Here is an 18,198-nt window from a genome sequence, read left to right on the forward strand (position 1 = left end):
ATCTGACTGCAAAAAAAAACAAAAAACGTGCATTTAATACAAAGTGCGCCAGCTACACTTACAAGCGCTCTGATGACACACGGACAGACACGCACACCCACCCGTGACCGCTGCCCATGCCAGACTTCATGTGCTTATCCGGGTTCTTTTATGGTAAACAAGGCAGTTGGCTCTACAGGCATGCGGTTTTTATAGTGTATTTTTAAAGTCTTACGTTTTTACACAAACAGTAAGTCTTCTAAGTGTATTTGCACATCTTATACAATTATTCATATTTTTATTCTTATGTTATTGACTTATTATACTTGTATTATAACAATAAAATATCGGAGTAGTGCTTACATCAGTCTAAACTCCCAGGTCACTATTCCGTATTATTACCACAAGTATGTTAACTTTTCACGTAATCTGTCTTGCCTCTCCTAGGACATTTGGAAATAGCCAGAAGACTAAAGAAGAAAAGAAAAAACGCACGCTGCAGAAACGTGACCGTGCTGAGAAAACGCATACAGCGTGCTGGACCAATCACAAAGCTTATAGCTTTGTGTGCGTCATCGTGTGGGCGGAAACACGGTTGTGGGTGAAACGGCGACGAGGTTGAGCAGTTGTTCGTAGACGTGGAGGAAAATTGACTTAAAAACATCCGATCCACAGTGCAGAAGACGGCTCACACGGAACAGAAACGGATTTTTAACAGCTATATGTCTTTTCAGTTTGCATTAGGGCGACGATTTTGACATTATCGCAGAAACGGTTTTTACATAACCAGCTTTACCCGGTAACGCGTATTCACGGTGGGGAGCAGTCGGATCTCGCAACGGTATCTTCTGCTCGTTTTCAGCGACAACTGCCTTCAAATACAGGCTAGTTAATTACTCTGTTACTTAAGTATACGTAGATACTGTTTCTAGAGTGCAGGCCTGCGAAAGCGTTTAAGTACACGTATAATTATACAAGCTATTTTTATTATTCGGAAAAAATAAGTTATACAACACAAAACGAGGTTACTGCACGTCAGCGAACTGGGTCCTAAAGCCCGCCGGGTTGCTTGTCACATTGCCGGTCTCGTGCCCAAATGGTTCATCAGCCAACGGTTTTTAAATTCTTCGACATAATGGAAAAGGTTCTGTTAGAGCAAGGTTAATTGCAAACTTGGGACTGCATCATTGAAAACGAGTTGTATGCTAAAATAGCATACAAGCTAAAATAGCATACAAGCTAATATAGCACACGCACTTAAGACATTTGGATTCCCAGTGACCTGGTTTCTTCTTTCTTTCCTGGATACCATTTTATTAACAGCGAGTTTGAATAAGAGTGGAGTGAGCACAAAAAGACTGTTCTTGAAATACTAAAAGGGGGACAAAAAAGGACTCGTCCAGTTGAGTAATGGTCATTAATACGATCCACTGGTTCAGGAAGGGCTTGCGGCTCCACGACAACCCGGCGCTTAAGGAATCTCTGCTGGGAGCGGATACTGTCCGCTGCGTCTACATCCTCGACCCCTGGTTCGCGGGATCTTCCAACGTCGGGATCAACAGGTGGAGGTGAGCGAAACAGCCAAGCATAACATTGGGCCACCATACACATAGCCAGCTCCTCACTGTGATCTATGCACATCTGGATGCTACGATTTATTTATTTTTTTATAATAAAATCCCTGGCACTCATGGGCCATCGTCGCATGCTTCTTTTGCACTTCAATTGTATGCACTTTAGCATTTCATATTCAAAAAACATTTCTTGTGTGTGCTGGTTACAGTCGTTAATATTTTTGTCATTTCTGGACAAAAAGATTAATCCAAAAAGTACTCAACAGATTTCTTGATAATCGTAATAATAGGTTGTTTCAGATCTAATTCCCCATAAATCCTTTGATGATAGTTTCGTTTCATTCTTTAATGCAGTATATTTGAGCTGTTATAAACTATCTGTGATGCTTGTTGGTGCACATGCACATGTCTCTAAGCCTATTGGCACCTGTACCATTCTGTTACAAAACACGGCATCGTTATGAAGTGTCTGCAGTAACTCGATAGTATAGTAAGAGATGAGCACACTTTATGTCAAATATAGAAAGAAATGTGGCACTTTTAATGTAAACAGCAGGTGTATTCCTGAGATCTTGACTCTCGCACTGTATATTTCACATGAGGAAAATCCAATCTTTTTGAGTGTTACCAAATATTTGAGAAATCCAAAAATTAACTTTGTGTGTCGACAATTGCTGCATGCAATTAGAGAATATTATGACACTGTTTGGATTATATTATCTGGGTTATGAGTGATATCCAGTATTACAGACATCATTTTAGATATTAGTCTTCTTAATACCATAATACATATTCATGAACATTTATTGATAAAGGTGTCAATAAGAGGACAGATAAGTAGTTTCCACTCCTCCATTACATCCCGAGATGTAGTGGTGAATTAAACCGTACTGTCTACCTAGTAATCAGCATGAAACCAAACATCAATTAGACCTTCAGATTCATGATTAAATGAGGCGAAATAAATAACATAATTCACAATTTGAACTTTTTCCTCTCAAAAGGTGATCTCAAATTGGTAAATGGTATTTTGGTGCGTTGATTGTCACCTCCCTGCTAAACTATAATTATGGTGTTATCGTTTGTTATCCAAAATCGTAAGTAGCAAGTGTTCTTTTGTTACTGTATGTCGTTCATCACTACACACATGTTTAAAATGTGTGTGGGAATTTCTTTTTAAAGACATTTTTTGGGGCATTTTAGGCCTTTATTGACAGGACCGCTGAAGAAATGAAAGGGGAGAGAGAGGGGGAATGACATGCAGCAAAGGGCCGCAGGTGAGGAGTAAACCTCTATATATGGGCGCCCACTCTACCAACTGAGCTGTGTGTGTGTGTGTGTGTGTGTGTGTGTGTGTGTGTGTGTGTGTGTGTGTGTGTGTGTGTGTGTGTGTGTGTGTGTGTGTGTGTGTGTGTGTGTGTGTGTGTGAGAATTTGACCTACATGTCCACACTCCATTGGTGAAGATGCAATGCATCATTAATTCTAGCATATAATATAATGACTTACTTGAACTCCAGAGAGCGACCAAGTCTTTTTTATTTTATTTATAAGATTATTTGTTGGGCATTTTAGGTCTTTATTTATATAGGACAGCTGAAGACATGAAGGGGGGAATGACATGCAGCAAAGGGCTGCTGCATCGAGGAGTAAACCGCTACATATGGGCGCCTGCTCTACCAGGTGAGCTACCGAGGCGCCCGAGAGCGAGCAAGTCTGTCTGTACTTGAATGAGTGCAAGATAGGGACATGCTGTTTGAGTCTGGGGACACACAATGCATACGATGCTTTGCAGGCTCATGTGACAGAGATAAGAGCAAGGACTGTTCTGGTTAGTGGAGTTTCTGCCCTATAACCCACTGGCTTTGTCCTCCTTTCTAACACTGGGTAGTTTTTCTACTTATAACAAACAGTTGACATCTTTGTTATCCCCAGCTTGGTCGGTGACCTAGACATTTTATTCATCACAAATGTGTACTGCAGTCAGCGAACTGCTTCAGTGTGGAAATGACGTTCTCTTGGCTGGCAGATTTACAGATGCAGGTGCGGAATGAAAGAGCTCCTGAGGTTTACAGAACAGTAGGTGTCTCGCTGGATGCTTTTGTTTCCTTTCCTGGCTGCTGTGCATGCAGGTTTGCATTTTGGTCCCATGCCGTCACTGGAAGAGTAGGGCAGCAGCACCAAATGCCTGCCCTGTTATGGAGCATCCATGTTATGCTTACAGGGTTATGCAACAACAGCTTGGTGTGACTCCGAGCGAGCTCACACACAGATCAGTCAGCAGTATTCACTGATTCGCTCGCTCCCTTCATTTCTAACGCGCATATCAGACACAAACATAAGTAAAACCTTTCATCTTTAAAACCAGTAGGAGTGCACAAAGAAAAAAAAGTATTTAGAGGATCACAATCTCTTTTGAGAGTCATTTGTTGTTAGAAATAATGTAAATGTCTGGAAAAAAAGATCCTGTTGAGATTAAGTGGAGCATGTAACTGAATTTGTGATGCACTTGCATACAGTTGCATTAACCAGCCTGTTAAAATTATGAAAACATAGGCTCTGTTGCATTGCGTGATATTTCTGTAGCTCTGCAACATTTAGGTCTGTGATTTTGTAACTTACAGTCTACTCAAAGAAAAAACAAAAACTCATTGTTGTTGTGCTGAACGCTACGAAAAGCTTTCAGCTTGATTAGCACCTCCTGTACTCCTGCTATCATTTGAACAGAAGAAGTGAGCAGCCCTGTCCTTGAGACCTAGGGGGCAATACTCAGTGAATAAGGCGGATCAATGCCGGCAGATGACATAATCACAATAACTTTCCCTCCTCCTGACATCTCCACACACAGCGCAAGTAGGTCAGTGTGTTAGGAGTTGAACCTCTTCCACATTTCTAGTCTTTTTGACCTACTTTTTCTCTCCTGCTACTGAAAGAGACCCCAACGATCTCTGGTGAGCAGCACAACCGTGAGCACTGATCCCAAAAAAGCTGCTTCCATCTGATATCTATGCTAACACTTTATGGTCGAAAGAGTGAGTGAATCACAACAGTCCTTTTTTTCAATTGAAAGATGTTTATGAGGATGTAGTTGGAGCAGGGCTGCTCTATAAAAGAGTGTTTGTAACAAGTTGGAGGGAAGTAGGAGCCCCCATATCAGAGGACAGCATGGGAACAGTAATGAAAAACAGACACAGGTGAGCATGTTTGTGCAATGCACTCCGTTTTACAGTTACACACATCATCATCAACACGCAGGGGCCCTGAGTGTACTTTTTCAAATAAATGTCCAGCATCAGCAAAGTGTTTGTTGAAGGCTAGGCAAATCTCATTCTGTTTAGAAATCATACAGTCACCATGTTTTCTATAATACGTATAGGTAGCAAATTAGTGGATTTATAAGTTAAGTGGACCCGCTGCATACGGTATGCTGACAAACACCCGAAGGCTTCGGCTTGCAGTTGGTAGTGTCTGTATCTGCAGTCCTCGTTGGCAAGTTAGCTCCCAATGCTAAAAACAAGCCAGGTTGAAGCAGCTGTTATACTGAGTCACATGGACACTGATTTAAAAGCCACTCCCAAAGATATCTTTAAAATAAAAGTGTATCCTAAAAAGTGTCTTCAAACTTGATAAAAGTCAATTTATGACAGAGACGCAGATGCATACATGTGAATTATGGTCATTTACTTACGGAATTACATTTTTGTCTTCCAGACTCTGGATTTGTCATGGTCTCTTCTCAGTTTCTTACTAATGTGCTCTAAATGCAGAGATATGCATAGAAGTTAAATATCTCATTTGTGGCCTTACTTATTTTGTGCAGTTTTGATATTTAATTTATTGACAGTTGTCATGTTCCTCATCAGTTTCTTATTAATGTGCTCTGAAATGCACTTGTAAATATGTATTGTGTTTAAAAAAAAAAAAGATAAAGTACGTGTGTTTTCGAAAGGCTATTTTTGAAAAATAAATCTGCTTGGTTTGAAATCTATAAAAGTGGGTCACGACTTAATGACCATGGGGAAATTTGGGTCACAGGGTGACATTAGTTGAGAACCCCTGCTCCAGAGAACACTCAGATGTTTAATTTTCAACTGTAACCTATGCCATAACTGAACATGTTTTTATTTCTGTGTCACATCTCATATTCATTCTAAGCTTGTCCTTTGGTACACAGCATGACAGAAAGGCCTGGTTAGATAACAGTAGCTTGCTGTTTAACAATGCCATGTCACATTGTGCTCGTTGAATATTTCAATTCAGAGCGGCTAAATTGCTTAAAACCTCAACTCCTACAAGTGCACAGTGCTCATTCCATCCCCGGCCCTCATATTCTACAGTCTGTAATCCAGCTTTAAGCCACATATGATTTTTGTCCACGTGATTTGCTTCTGCAGAGAGAATGCGAGGGGTCAGTGATGTAGGCAGTTATTTGTCCGTAGGAATAATAGTCATATGAAGGGAGAAAACTCATGTCAGGAGATATTATTCAGAATTTATATAACGGGACATTTTCGAGCTTCAAGCTAAAACAACAATAACAAAACAATAGTGTCCCCTGATGTGTCAACAGTTGCTTTCATTTATTTGTTCATTCACGAGAAATGTGCTCCTTCTCCACCGTTGAGATGGCCCTTTGTCCTCCTGTGTCCCCCTGGCTTACAGACATTATCTTGGTCAGACGTTTGTGCCGACTCCCACGCCTGCCCTTTTTTCTCATTGGCGACCCTTTCATCCCCATATTGCATGGACTGCATCATTCCCGCGACTTTTGCTTTGCGTGTTTTAACCAGTGCAAGAGGAAGAACTGGCTGTTGAATTTGGGGAATTAAACCTGCACGTTCACATTTCAAAATCTCTGCAGAGATTACATTGTTCTGTAACGGGAATAAGCATTTGTCCGCACCCTCTTCTGTCAACTTCAATCGAGGGAAGAAAAAAAAAAAAAGAGAGAGAGAATTTGTTTAATTAGGTCACTTTAAATCGTCAAACTTCCTGGAAGATTTCCTGTGTGTCAGCACCGTGTTGTGAACACAGGAATGTTTAATTTTATTTAAATAGATTCTTGGAGTATGTCGTCTGAATAGATTTTGCTGCGTACAGTTAGCAGATCAAATAGAAACTTGAATTGAAACTATTTGATCTTCTTGTCAAACCCAGCACATCCTGAAACAATCATCCAAACAGAGTTTTCTTTCCCAGCTGTTGAAACAACACATTGTAACACAATGTACCTTTTTCTCCGAAGCTCAAGACATTGTAACATGTCTTTAGCTGTATATTGTTGCTGTCAGTGTTTTTTTTTTAACCGCCTTTTCTTTATTCCTGTCGTCCTCCAGGTTCTTACTTCAGAGTCTTGAGGACTTGGACTACAGCCTCCGTAAACTCAACTCTCGACTGTTTGTGATACGGGGCCAACCCACTGATGTCTTTCCCAGACTGTTCAAGGTGACGACATTTGGACACGCCGACAGTTTTTACCTAAAATGTTCTTGTGGGGGGGGGGGGGGCAGAAACTACGCACTATAGCTTTAAGTCCTGGTGTGCTTTAAACATGTTGTGCAAACCCTGTTTAATCTATTCTGTAGCTAACTTTGGTTCATTCTTTGTTCTCCAGGAGTGGAACATTTCTCGTTTGTCTTACGAGTACGACTCTGAGCCCTTTGGGAAAGAACGAGATGCAGCTATTAAGAAACTGGCCTGTGAGGCTGGAGTGGAGGTGACGGTTCGCATCTCCCACACACTCTATGACCTGGACAAGTGAGTTCAAATCACCAGTGGTGAAGTATTCAGATCCTTTACTTACATTACATTAAGATAAATAAGATAAGATATACTGTACTTTATTGTCCCCGAAGGGAAATTTGTTTTGGACTGTCCGTTCCGCAGCTTTACAAAGACAACACAAAATACTGAAAATAAGCATCTCTGTCTCAACACACACTCTCATGCAACACAAAACATGCTCTCATATACATTAGACAGGTACCTATATACATTACATTACATTACTTTTACTTAAGTGAAAGTACTAATACCACACTGTGAAAATACTCTGTTACAAGTAAAGTCCTGCATTAGAAATTTTACTTAAGTAAAAGTATGTACGTATCATCAGGAAAATGGACTCAGGAAACGATCCAAACAGTTCTGCGTTTAATCGTCTAATCATTTCAGCTGGATTTGTATATTGTTGGGTAGTTTAATTTATAATAAAACATATTTTATAAACTACATGTGTTTTGTGTGCAAAAATCTTAATTTGTAAAGTAACTAAAGCTGTCAGATTTGTGTAGTGGAGTAAAAGTGCAATATTTCTCTCTGAAATGTAGCGGAGTAGAAGTAGAAAGTGGCATGAAAAGACTCAAGTAAAGTACATGTACCTCAAATTCGTACTTAAGTACAGTACTTGAGTAAATGTACTTAAGTTACATTCCACCACTGACTATCACCCCTTACCACTCTACTTCTGCTTTACGGGGCATTCAGACCAAAGAAAGCGATCCGGCGATTTGCCACAGTGTTGTGCAGCGAGGGGAGTGTCAATGAAGTGGCCCATTTGTGTGACGTCCTGTTGTGTTCTTAAACCCCCCTAACAAAGAACAAGTAGACCCAGTTATTGTTTTTTCGTCAGATCGTTCATAGATTTCAACGTTTCCGACCGCACATGAAGGCAGCCTCATTTCACAGGAGAGAGAGAAAGGAAAGAGACAAGCGACACATGGCGAGTGCTTTGTTGTTGCAGGAAACCTTCGGGTATTACACAAACTCTCGGGCAGTCCAGTGCTTGTGTTTTCGTTTTTTTACCCCCCTCCTAAAATCTTTCTTGTGGCAGTGATGTCTCCTGTTAACTGTACTGGGCATAGCTCAAAACACACCGACAAGTCGGATAGCCGGTTACATGATTGGCCACCGCAGCGTGACGTGGGGTTGCGTTGTTTTTTTTAAGACCTGCGTTTTTGCTGGACCGTCTGACGGCCGACGCATGCTGTCTGAACGTGGCCTTAAAGCCTTTTATAAACCAAACAATGATGTATTATTATTTTTCTAGTTATTTTACTCTATCTATCTATCTATCTATCTATCTATATATATATATATATATATATATATATATATATATATATATATATATATATATATATATATATATATATATATATATAGATATGCACTTTATTTTTCATTTTCCCGGGCTAGGACATGACAATAAGTAGTTGCAAATATGAAAATAGGATAAGCACTGGTACAGTTCACAATACAGATACATCTTGACATACAGAAATGGTGGAGTAGAATAAATTGTCTGTGTTTGTAGCAGTCCCATTTTCTTTAGTATTCCTCTCCTTTCTCATTTTGAAGCTGCAGCATAAAAGTCAATTTCTATAGCGTTTATTAAGAGTCTCATGGTGGGACGATTCCTCTGAAGCAAATGTTTGGTAATTGCTTTTTTTTGCTTGCAACCATGAAAATCTTCAGGAGGTATGTGTCTCTTTTACTGAGACCTTAAGGAAGTTAAGATACAAAAAGGCGAAAGAGTAGTCAAATGTTATATATCCAGTATTTGACTCTTTCTGTGCTCATTTCACTCCCGCAGGATCATAGAGTTAAATGGGGGTCAGTCCCCTCTTACCTACAAGCGGTTCCAGACCCTCATCAGTCGTATGGATGCAGTGGAGGTGCCCGCAGGGTCCATCACGGCTGACATCATGGGGAAATGCAGTACGCCACTGTCCGAAGACCATGATGACAAGTTTGGCGTCCCCTCATTGGAGGAGCTGGGTGAGTGAGGCCAGACAGAATCACTAGTTTGGGTTCAGATAAGGTATGCAAACATGATGACATACTGAAATTCAACATTATTGGCTGAATTTTAATGTGTTATTTTGATGTGATCCCTGCAGGTTTTGATACTGAAGGTCTGTCCACAGCTGTGTGGCCGGGGGGAGAGACCGAAGCTCTCACGCGACTTGAGAGGCATTTAGAGAGGAAGGTCAGTCAAATCAGATAAGAGCCAGAAGCAATCAGCAATTTGTTGTTGTTGTCATTAACATTAAAACATTTTTTTAAGTAAACCCCTTAAAAGAAACATTGTGCAATGTTATGACATGACACCATGCTGTCATGCATTTTCATTTCTGATTATGTGACTGTGTTGCCATCAGGCATGGGTGGCCAACTTTGAGCGTCCCAGAATGAACGCCAACTCGCTGCTCGCCAGCCCGACAGGCCTTAGCCCGTACCTGCGCTTCGGCTGCCTCTCCTGTCGCCTCTTCTACTTCAAACTCACCGACCTCTACAAGAAGGTAAGTCCTGAAACACGTCTGGACTTATGAATGAACAATTTGGCTGCATTAATGTTTTGGTCCAAAAACTGCTGTTAGTAAAAGGAGGGATTGTCTTGTATTTGGGGCTGTACAGTTTGATTTTGATTTGATTATTTCAGATCTCACCGAGGTATTAGAATTTCTACCACAAAGAAAACTAAACAAAATCAAAACACAAAGATAAAAACACAAACCTAGAAAAATCAATCAGATTAAACCAAAAAAACAGACAAAAAAAGGATAAGTTCGAGAAGGAGCAGGTGGAAGCATAATGCTTATGCTGTGTCAAGGAACTGCCCCACCCAGCTTTAATACTTAACTGTTGCCTAATGCAGAGGTGCCAGTGCCAAGATTGTCATCCAGTTTTTTTTCTACTTCGTTATATATATGATAGGCTGTATGATTTCCCAAGGCAATAACCTGTGTCCTGCCACTTCTCCAGGTGAAGAAGAACAGCTCCCCTCCCCTCTCGCTCTACGGTCAGCTGCTGTGGCGCGAGTTCTTCTACACGGCTGCCACCAACAACCCCTGCTTCGACAAGATGGAGAGTAACCCCATCTGCGTTCAGATCCCATGGGACCGCAACCCTGAGGCGCTGGCCAAGTGGGCGGAGGGCCGCACCGGCTTCCCCTGGATCGACGCCATCATGACGCAGCTGAGGCAGGAGGGCTGGATCCACCACCTGGCTCGACACGCCGTGGCCTGTTTCCTGACCCGAGGAGACCTGTGGATCGGCTGGGAGGAGGGCATGAAGGTAGACCATGTTGACGTTTTATCATTTTTAATGTCTTCATTTTACTTCTGTTTATTTAAAGTATCCTGATTTTCTTTTTATTCTCTCTTCATAATACTTATTTATATTCTATGTTCCCGTTTGTGGCATTGCTAACTTAAGACTGTTAAAGAAAAACTAAGGAGCAGCGCAACACATTTCACATACAGTACATGTAGAAGGTTCGGGAGACTTTGATGAATTAAACAGGAGCATTTTTTGAATTCTCAATTGAGGAGAGTTTAGGATTACACAGTACAGTGTAGGTGCCATTCCAACTTCTGAACTTCCTGTCTTCCTGAAGGTGTATTTAAACTCATGCTGGGGGTGTTAAATTCAGCTGAACCTTCAATGTAAACAAATATATTGCAGGCGCCTAAAACACAGATGCTAAGCCTGTGCCTCGATTTGGAGAATTTGGAAATGGGCTTGAATGGACTCTCGGCTAGACTGACTTGAATTAATTAAATTTCCTGAATCTATGGAAGCACAAAGTTGAAGTATTTCTCTGCCTGGAAAGGTTATGAGCTTATGTTGGACACTGGTGAGACCTGGTGTACCACTGTCTCAACTTACATAGCATGAGTTCGTAAGCTGGAAATTCCACCACAAAGACTAAAAATAAAGACTAGTTTGTATTTAAGTTTATGTGCTCTTAACACTCTCAGCTCAGAGACTGCAAATGTTGCACAATCTATATGAATCCTCATGTTTCTCAGCTAACACAAGGCTTTTATTGTGTGTCTTTAGGTGTTTGAGGAGCTGCTGCTGGATGCAGACTGGAGTGTGAATGCAGGCAGCTGGATGTGGCTCTCCTGCAGCTCTTTCTTCCAGCAGTTCTTCCACTGCTACTGCCCTGTGGGTTTCGGCCGACGCACGGACCCCAATGGAGATTACATACGGTATGCTGACAAACTGCAGTGCACGTGGACACCCTTTTTAATTGTATGTATAGTATAGTATTTTAAGATTTTCAAATTTGACCTGTTTTCAAAGTTTTATGTGTTTTATTAAATTTCATATATATATATATATATATATATATATATATATATATATATATATATATATATATATATATATATATAAACAACATTCCATTCAACGCTCTTCGCAAGTGAAATGAAGGATCAGTTCACTACTTTTATTGAATTTTGGGTGTTTTATTAAATTTCATAGCACTTGGAAAAAAACAATTGAAATGGTTTTAAAACAGTATCCTGACTAAACTTAAACATAAGTTCCCCTGATGTTAACTATTAGTCAAAAGTATTCATAATTGCAGCATTTTAACTCAAAAGTTAGATATTGTTTCATTTGTTTCATTGTGACTATTAGTTTCCAAAAAAAAGTGTAAAACTAGTGGTAATAAGTTGGTTTTACTGGTTGAAAAAAAGCACAGAAAGAAAGTAAATTTTTTACCTGGGAGGACAAGAAGTCGGCAGAAAGACAACACAAGGGTTAAATGTTAAGCATTACCACAACAATAACTGACACCACCCTACATGCTCACTAAACCTCTTCATCTCTTCACTCAGGCGCTACCTGCCCGTTCTGAGAGGGTTTCCAGCCAAATATATTTATGATCCCTGGAACGCTCCAGAGATCGTGCAGAAGGCAGCCAAATGTGTTATTGGAGTGCATTACCCCAAGCCCATGGTGAACCACGCAGAGGCCAGCTGCCTCAACATCGAGCGAATGAAACAGATCTACCAGCAGCTCTCCTGTTATAGAGGCCTCGGTAAGGACACTAGAAAACTAGTTACAGACAGTCATTCCTCACAAACATCTAAAGACCGATACGTGTAAATATAACTAGCAGCAGTGGTTTGCATTGATGCAATTTTATCAATCTAAAGTTACTATGCTGTTGTCTGTGTCCGTAGGCCTTCTGGCTACGGTTCCATCCACCTCTAACGGTAACGGTAACGGAGAGATGTCCTCAGACGGGATGGGATTGTCTGTCGAGGCTACACACAGTGCTGCAGGTCCATCTCGTAAGTGCCGTAATACATGCAGTAGGGTTCTTTATAACTTCCTCTATCGTCCCTGAGGCCCATTCCCTAATGGGTATCTTTATGAAATGTATAGATTTTCAGCAGAGTCGAGCACAGAAGCAAAATAAAACATCCGGTAAAAATAAAATACACCGTGCTTACGGCGGATCATATTTCCCTGTACTACACCTTGAAAACACAGCACAGAGTTGTTTCCCCTCTACTCCTCTGAATGGAAACAAACTGTTGTAGGTTTTGTGGTTCTATTCTACCTAAATTTGAGATCTTGTGGGTCCTCGTGACTACAGTTGTCAGTCATGGCTGCTGCCGTTGCGTAACAAATCCGGACCTGGTGGCTATTGATGGACGGCTGAGCACAGAGCCGACACGCAGCCAGGGCTGCAACTAAAAGAATAGGTTGCAGCAATGAAAGTTAATGGACAAGTGTAATCAGATCTTGTGCCTGAATGATGGGGCAGTGATATTGTTACGCTTGGAATTTACGCATTTACAGCATCTGCAATTTTTTGCCAGCTTTCCTTCCTGGGTTTAGCAGCAGCGACTGTATTGCTTTTTGCCTGTATGACATGTCTGAGTTCTTCATTCTGTAGGATCATCGTTTGCTCTTCTTGTGTAAAATATATGGCTCTGGTAGACTTGTCCATGTTTGCGATTGGTCATACAGTGCCAACACCGCCTCTTTTATGTGAACGCGCCCGTCGCTAGATTGGGAAACTCTGGGTTGATTGAACTAGTTGATAACCAGCTTCGTGTCACACCTTATGCTGGACCACGGTTGTTAGGTTTGGTGAAGCCGGGTAACTGAAATAAATCCAGGGCATGTTGTTCTTGCTTCGTAGTACAGGCCTCTGGAGGTGAAGTTGTGTCGATGAAGCAAATTCAATATTGTTGTTTTGGTTTGTTTTTACAGGCTACCAGATGCCGGTTCACTCCCAAAGAGAGTGGCAAAGCGGTGTCATGATGTACCGGCAGAATGATCCACAAACGAGCTTCGGCACACACCAGCAGGGTGAGGACCCTCAGCTGCTACACATTTCATTCATCCGTTTTCTTCATTTTGTTATTTGTCTCCCCCTTATGTCAGCATGCAAACTAAACCTCTCCGCTAATCCTTGAATCTTGCTTGAATTCCAGGTTACGCAGGCACCAGTACGAAGTGTTACGCCCAAGGCGCACAGCAGATTCCTGCAATTCAGAAAGGTGAGAACTGCTATGATTATATACCAAAAAGGGGGCCAAGACTCCATGTTTCAATACAGCTGCTGAATGAATTAACTGAATTGATGGTTGAAGATGTATCTCCTTCAAGGCACCAGCCTGTATCAACCATGCTTTAAAGTCTGATACCTTTTTATCCAAAGCTATGCCTCTGCTTTTTTGTAGTTAGTGACCGAGATGGTAAAACATTTCAGGGTGGCTTTCTAAACTGTGCTGTATTTGTTTTTTCAGGACGTGAACTCCACTGCACCACTCAGACCGTTGTCAAACGGCACAGCGAGGACTCTGGGAATGGCAAAGGCTCTAAAGTCCAGAGACAGAGTATTCACTAGAAAGGTTAGTTTAAAAAACGTGATCCAAACTTAACTTATCAGGAATCTCAGGCATTTGGTCTTTTCATGTTGTGTTGACAATAACAAAAAAATATATAGAACCAGGCCTATCCTTTTAAGTTGCAAATAATCTCTTTAGGATGTATCCCTAAATTATAACTTAAATGGCTGAATTAATGTGTAAAAGTATTTTCCTTATCCCACATGTATAATATAAACTTATATACTTAAAATATGTCTTCCTCTGTCCAGTTTGCATTTATCAGGAGTGACATGTTGATTGCTGAAAGTGCTTTTAATAGACATACTTTTCATTAATGTGTGTCCTTTCTGTCTCCTTACAGGAGTGTCTGCAGACAGACCGTGTACACAGCCAACACAAAGGCTAAGAATCTGTTTTTGTATAAAAAAAAAAAGAAATATCACTGTTGCATTGACACAACCTCAAGAGCAGTGTCATTAAACACACACTCACAAAAGACTATATTATCATGTGGACTGCACGACCCGGCCAGTGGATCGACATCCCTGGAGCGGCTGTTAACGCTGTGCTTAATTTTGCCAGGACAAAAGTTCTTGTGTGTATATAATGAATTTGCTAATTTCACATACAACTTGTACATATTTGAATATATTGTACGTGTCTCTCTTTGTGTAGCCATAGACCCATCGATATATTTTTGATATGAGAAATCATTGTGGATGGATCTTGATTTTTTTTTTGTAACCTTTTCAATAAAAATGAAAACATTTGTAGACCGTCCATTCAAAAACAAATGGTGATAAATCTTGTATCTGTTCTAATGCGGCTGTCTGTCCTCTCATTTACTCTGCTTCCCATTTTTCTCCTTTTTGAGCCGTTCCAAGATAACTGTTTGAATCATTACCTTTCTCCATCTCAGTACTAGTGGACTCGTGTTAATCCTCACCACTGTAGCAATATCAGTAGGACTTAAACTATCAGGGGTTGTCGAGGGTTACTGAGAAAAGGCGACAGGAAGACAGATTCTACATATCATGGTGTGTCCCCCCCCCCCTCCTGTTAAATGTGTCACATGAGAGAACTGCTTCACTTGTTCCTTCTCAATGTGCTTGTTTCATTAAAACTGGATATAATATACTATTGGCTTCAGCCTATTCTTTAAACCTGTAGTGTAATGTAATATATTTATACTTTGGAAAAGACTTCCAATGTAATAAACCTGTTTGGTGCTCTGGTTTTACTCTAAAACACATTTAAATTTAACTTATGATTACAACATAGTGTGAATCACTAATCCCATTGCACTTGGTAGACTGTACACATGGAGACATTCATGTTTTCTGTGAAGATTGACTCTTCTGATGAACTCACTCAGGAGATAAGCAGCTTTTTGACACTTATAAATGACATACCAAGTACAAATGTATATGTGGCATTTATTGCACATCATGTTTAGTTTCCACAAATCATTTTGTGATTTACAGTAGTATATCTTAATTTAGCAACTGGCACTCATTTCCATGCATCACTATTTCAACGTTTCTCAGTATATATATATATATATATATATATATATATATATATATATATATATATATATATATATATATATATTCCCTGATGTAATCGTCAAATACTGTCCTTGGTTGTTTTCTTAAATTGAGTACGATTGCAAAACAGTCACCGTGTCATATTTTCACAAGAGCCCTCCGCTGGGCATCAAATCAAAGAACCCTGATGAAGGCCACAGGCTAAAAACCTATAATTATTTCTATGTTATTATTATAGTGTCATAATAAAGTTCTCTGTATTGCTGGAGGTTTGGTATTTCAAACTGCCTCCCTTCTTCTGCACGAAGTTTTGAACACGTTCCCAAAATCAGCATCAAATAAAATTCACTAAACGTTTCTCCCACACACCCTCGCTGTATAACAGCAGCATATCAACACATTCAGATCTTCACTCCTCAGCCGATCTGAGGGGGAGCCACAGGGTTGAAGAGTGGCCGCTGCTGCCTGAGGTGCAGCTTGCCATAACTCCTCTCAAAGTCCTTCTTAGTTCCCACAATAACGTCCATGCTTCCAGAGCGCACGTCATACCCGTAGGAGGCCAGCTTCTGGATGCAATAAAGCACAATTTGCGTGGTGAGCTCCATGATATTTGGAGATTCTTTCACCTGCTCCATGCTCACTCCAACGTCCATCAGTCATCAGTCCTTGGAATCGCCCCGCCAGGGTGGGCAAGGAGTAGTACAAAATGGCCGGGCAGCGGATCACAATTTGCTTGAGTTCGTCCTTGGTGCAGGCGAGAGATGTAGGCCAGCACCTGCTGCATGGCCTCTGGCTGCAGCTCTGCAATGGAAGCTCTGAGGCTTGAAACCAGGCTGAGGAGCTCCTGTGTGGTGAAGCCCTGCTCCCTCAGAAAGCCCAAACTGTCCCTCCAGGCTTCAGCCGGCCGCAGCAGGACAAACGGGTTCTGGCTCAGGATCTTCTGCAGCCAGATGCGCAGGTTGACCTCATCTCCTCCCAGGTCCAGGTAGGTCTCCCTCAGAGTGTGGATGACCTCTTTGTTCAGCTCCACGAGTCGAGTGAAGCTCTGCGGGGGCGCTGGCCATCAGCTTGCCGATGATACTGTTGGGTCTGCACCCATGTCCCTCAGCAGGTCTGCAGTTTCTGACACATACGCAGAGTTCTCAGACAGAACCCATCCCCTGAACTTCGGTATAGGCCTGCACGTTACGGGGAAAAATATGAATCATGATTTTTTAGCTTAGAATTGATATCACGATTCTCTGCCACGATTTTTTTCTCACAAAGTGTAAGTGGCAGTACCAAACATCGATTTTTTTGACACCTATAGCACATTGCGCATCACCACAAGCCTGTAAACACAGAGGCTTCAATGAATAAAGAAAATAAAGTACATACTGGCCATTTAAGTACAGTAGACTACCAAAAATAGTGACATATAACACACTGAACTAAATATGGCCCTGATACAGGCTCTATCTGAACTCCTTGAACATGTCTTTACATAGTTAAAACATGTTAATGTCAATGTCTAATGCTTTCAATGAATTAATTGAAGGAGAAAAAAAAATCGAAGTCATTTAAAAATTAAATCGTGAACAATAATCGAGATTGCGATTTTATAACGATTTATCGTGCAGGCCTACTTCCGTACCTTTCGAATGTCCACTGACAGTTGATAGAGGGAGTCCACTGTGAGCTGGTTTTCCAGTGTTTTGTTGGGAGAAGTCACTGTGAAGGCCGAGGCCGAGGGAGCGATGAGGAGCCTCATCCTCTGGCAGTAGGTGCACATGGAGGCAGTGGTGACACGAAGCATAGTGGATCTGCATGGAGAACAATAAACATGTCTGAAGTGCAGTGAACTTGGAAGGTGGCGTCCCAGCCACAAGTTTCCTAGTTTGATCTTACAAACGCATTTAGTTAAACACTGACACCTTTAAAAAAAAGTGTGTGAAAAAAACTACATTAGGACTCATTACAGCAGTGACTTAATATCCCTCATCCCAGGTTACACACTCAGTTACCAGTTTGTTAGCTACACTGCAAATAACAATGACAGCCATTCCTGATTTATATGCAGATTTTATTTTATTGTTTGGTGTATAAAATCCCAGCAACAAAGTTACTTGTTTTGTCAAAACAATAGTCCAAAACACAAACGTATTTCATTTACTACAATAGAAGACTAAAAAAAAAACTAGCAAATATTTATATTTAAAAGCTGGGACCAGTGATTCTTTTTTTTTTTTTTTTTTTTTTGATTTCTATTAGCCTAATTCACAAAAAACAACCACACTTTAAGATTTGCATTTACATTTTGCCCCTTAAAAACCTTTAGTTTACTTCGGGGCCCACATGAATGCAGTCGCTACACAAGCAAAGAAATACAGATCGCAGTGCACTGGAGTAGGCCTACATGTTGCGAATCAAGAGGATTAGGCGTCAACCTGTTTTGCTTAGAGGGTGGAAC

At 40.9% G+C, this 18,198-nt stretch overlaps 2 protein-coding genes across 2 annotated transcripts; one reads left to right on the forward strand and one right to left on the reverse strand.

Annotated features, from left to right (window-relative positions):
• The first annotated feature begins 520 nt into the window (after positions 1-520).
• Positions 521-15,336, forward strand: cry1a (cryptochrome circadian regulator 1a). The gene is made up of 14 exons (XM_028570321.1): positions 521-1,547; positions 6,889-6,997; positions 7,167-7,309; positions 9,147-9,331; positions 9,454-9,542; positions 9,715-9,855; positions 10,319-10,630; positions 11,399-11,550; positions 12,187-12,389; positions 12,535-12,645; positions 13,577-13,675; positions 13,801-13,866; positions 14,116-14,220; positions 14,561-15,336. The coding sequence occupies exons 1-13, from the start codon at positions 1,390-1,392 to the stop codon at positions 14,214-14,216; spliced, it is 1,869 nt and encodes a 622-aa protein (XP_028426122.1). The 5' UTR covers positions 521-1,389; the 3' UTR covers positions 14,217-14,220; positions 14,561-15,336.
• A 484-nt stretch (positions 15,337-15,820) lies between these two features.
• LOC114550485 (transcription termination factor 2, mitochondrial-like) lies at positions 15,821-17,544 on the reverse strand. The gene is given in 5 exon segments (XM_028571283.1): positions 15,821-16,393; positions 16,395-16,512; positions 16,514-16,791; positions 16,822-16,927; positions 17,375-17,544. Coding segments are annotated over 5 exon segments (900 nt in total). The 3' UTR covers positions 15,821-16,165.
• Between the last annotated feature and the right edge of the window lie 654 nt (positions 17,545-18,198).

The sequence above is a fragment of the Perca flavescens genome, chromosome 23, assembly GCF_004354835.1.
Source record: "Perca flavescens isolate YP-PL-M2 chromosome 23, PFLA_1.0, whole genome shotgun sequence".
Classification (NCBI taxonomy): domain Eukaryota; kingdom Metazoa; phylum Chordata; class Actinopteri; order Perciformes; family Percidae; genus Perca; species Perca flavescens.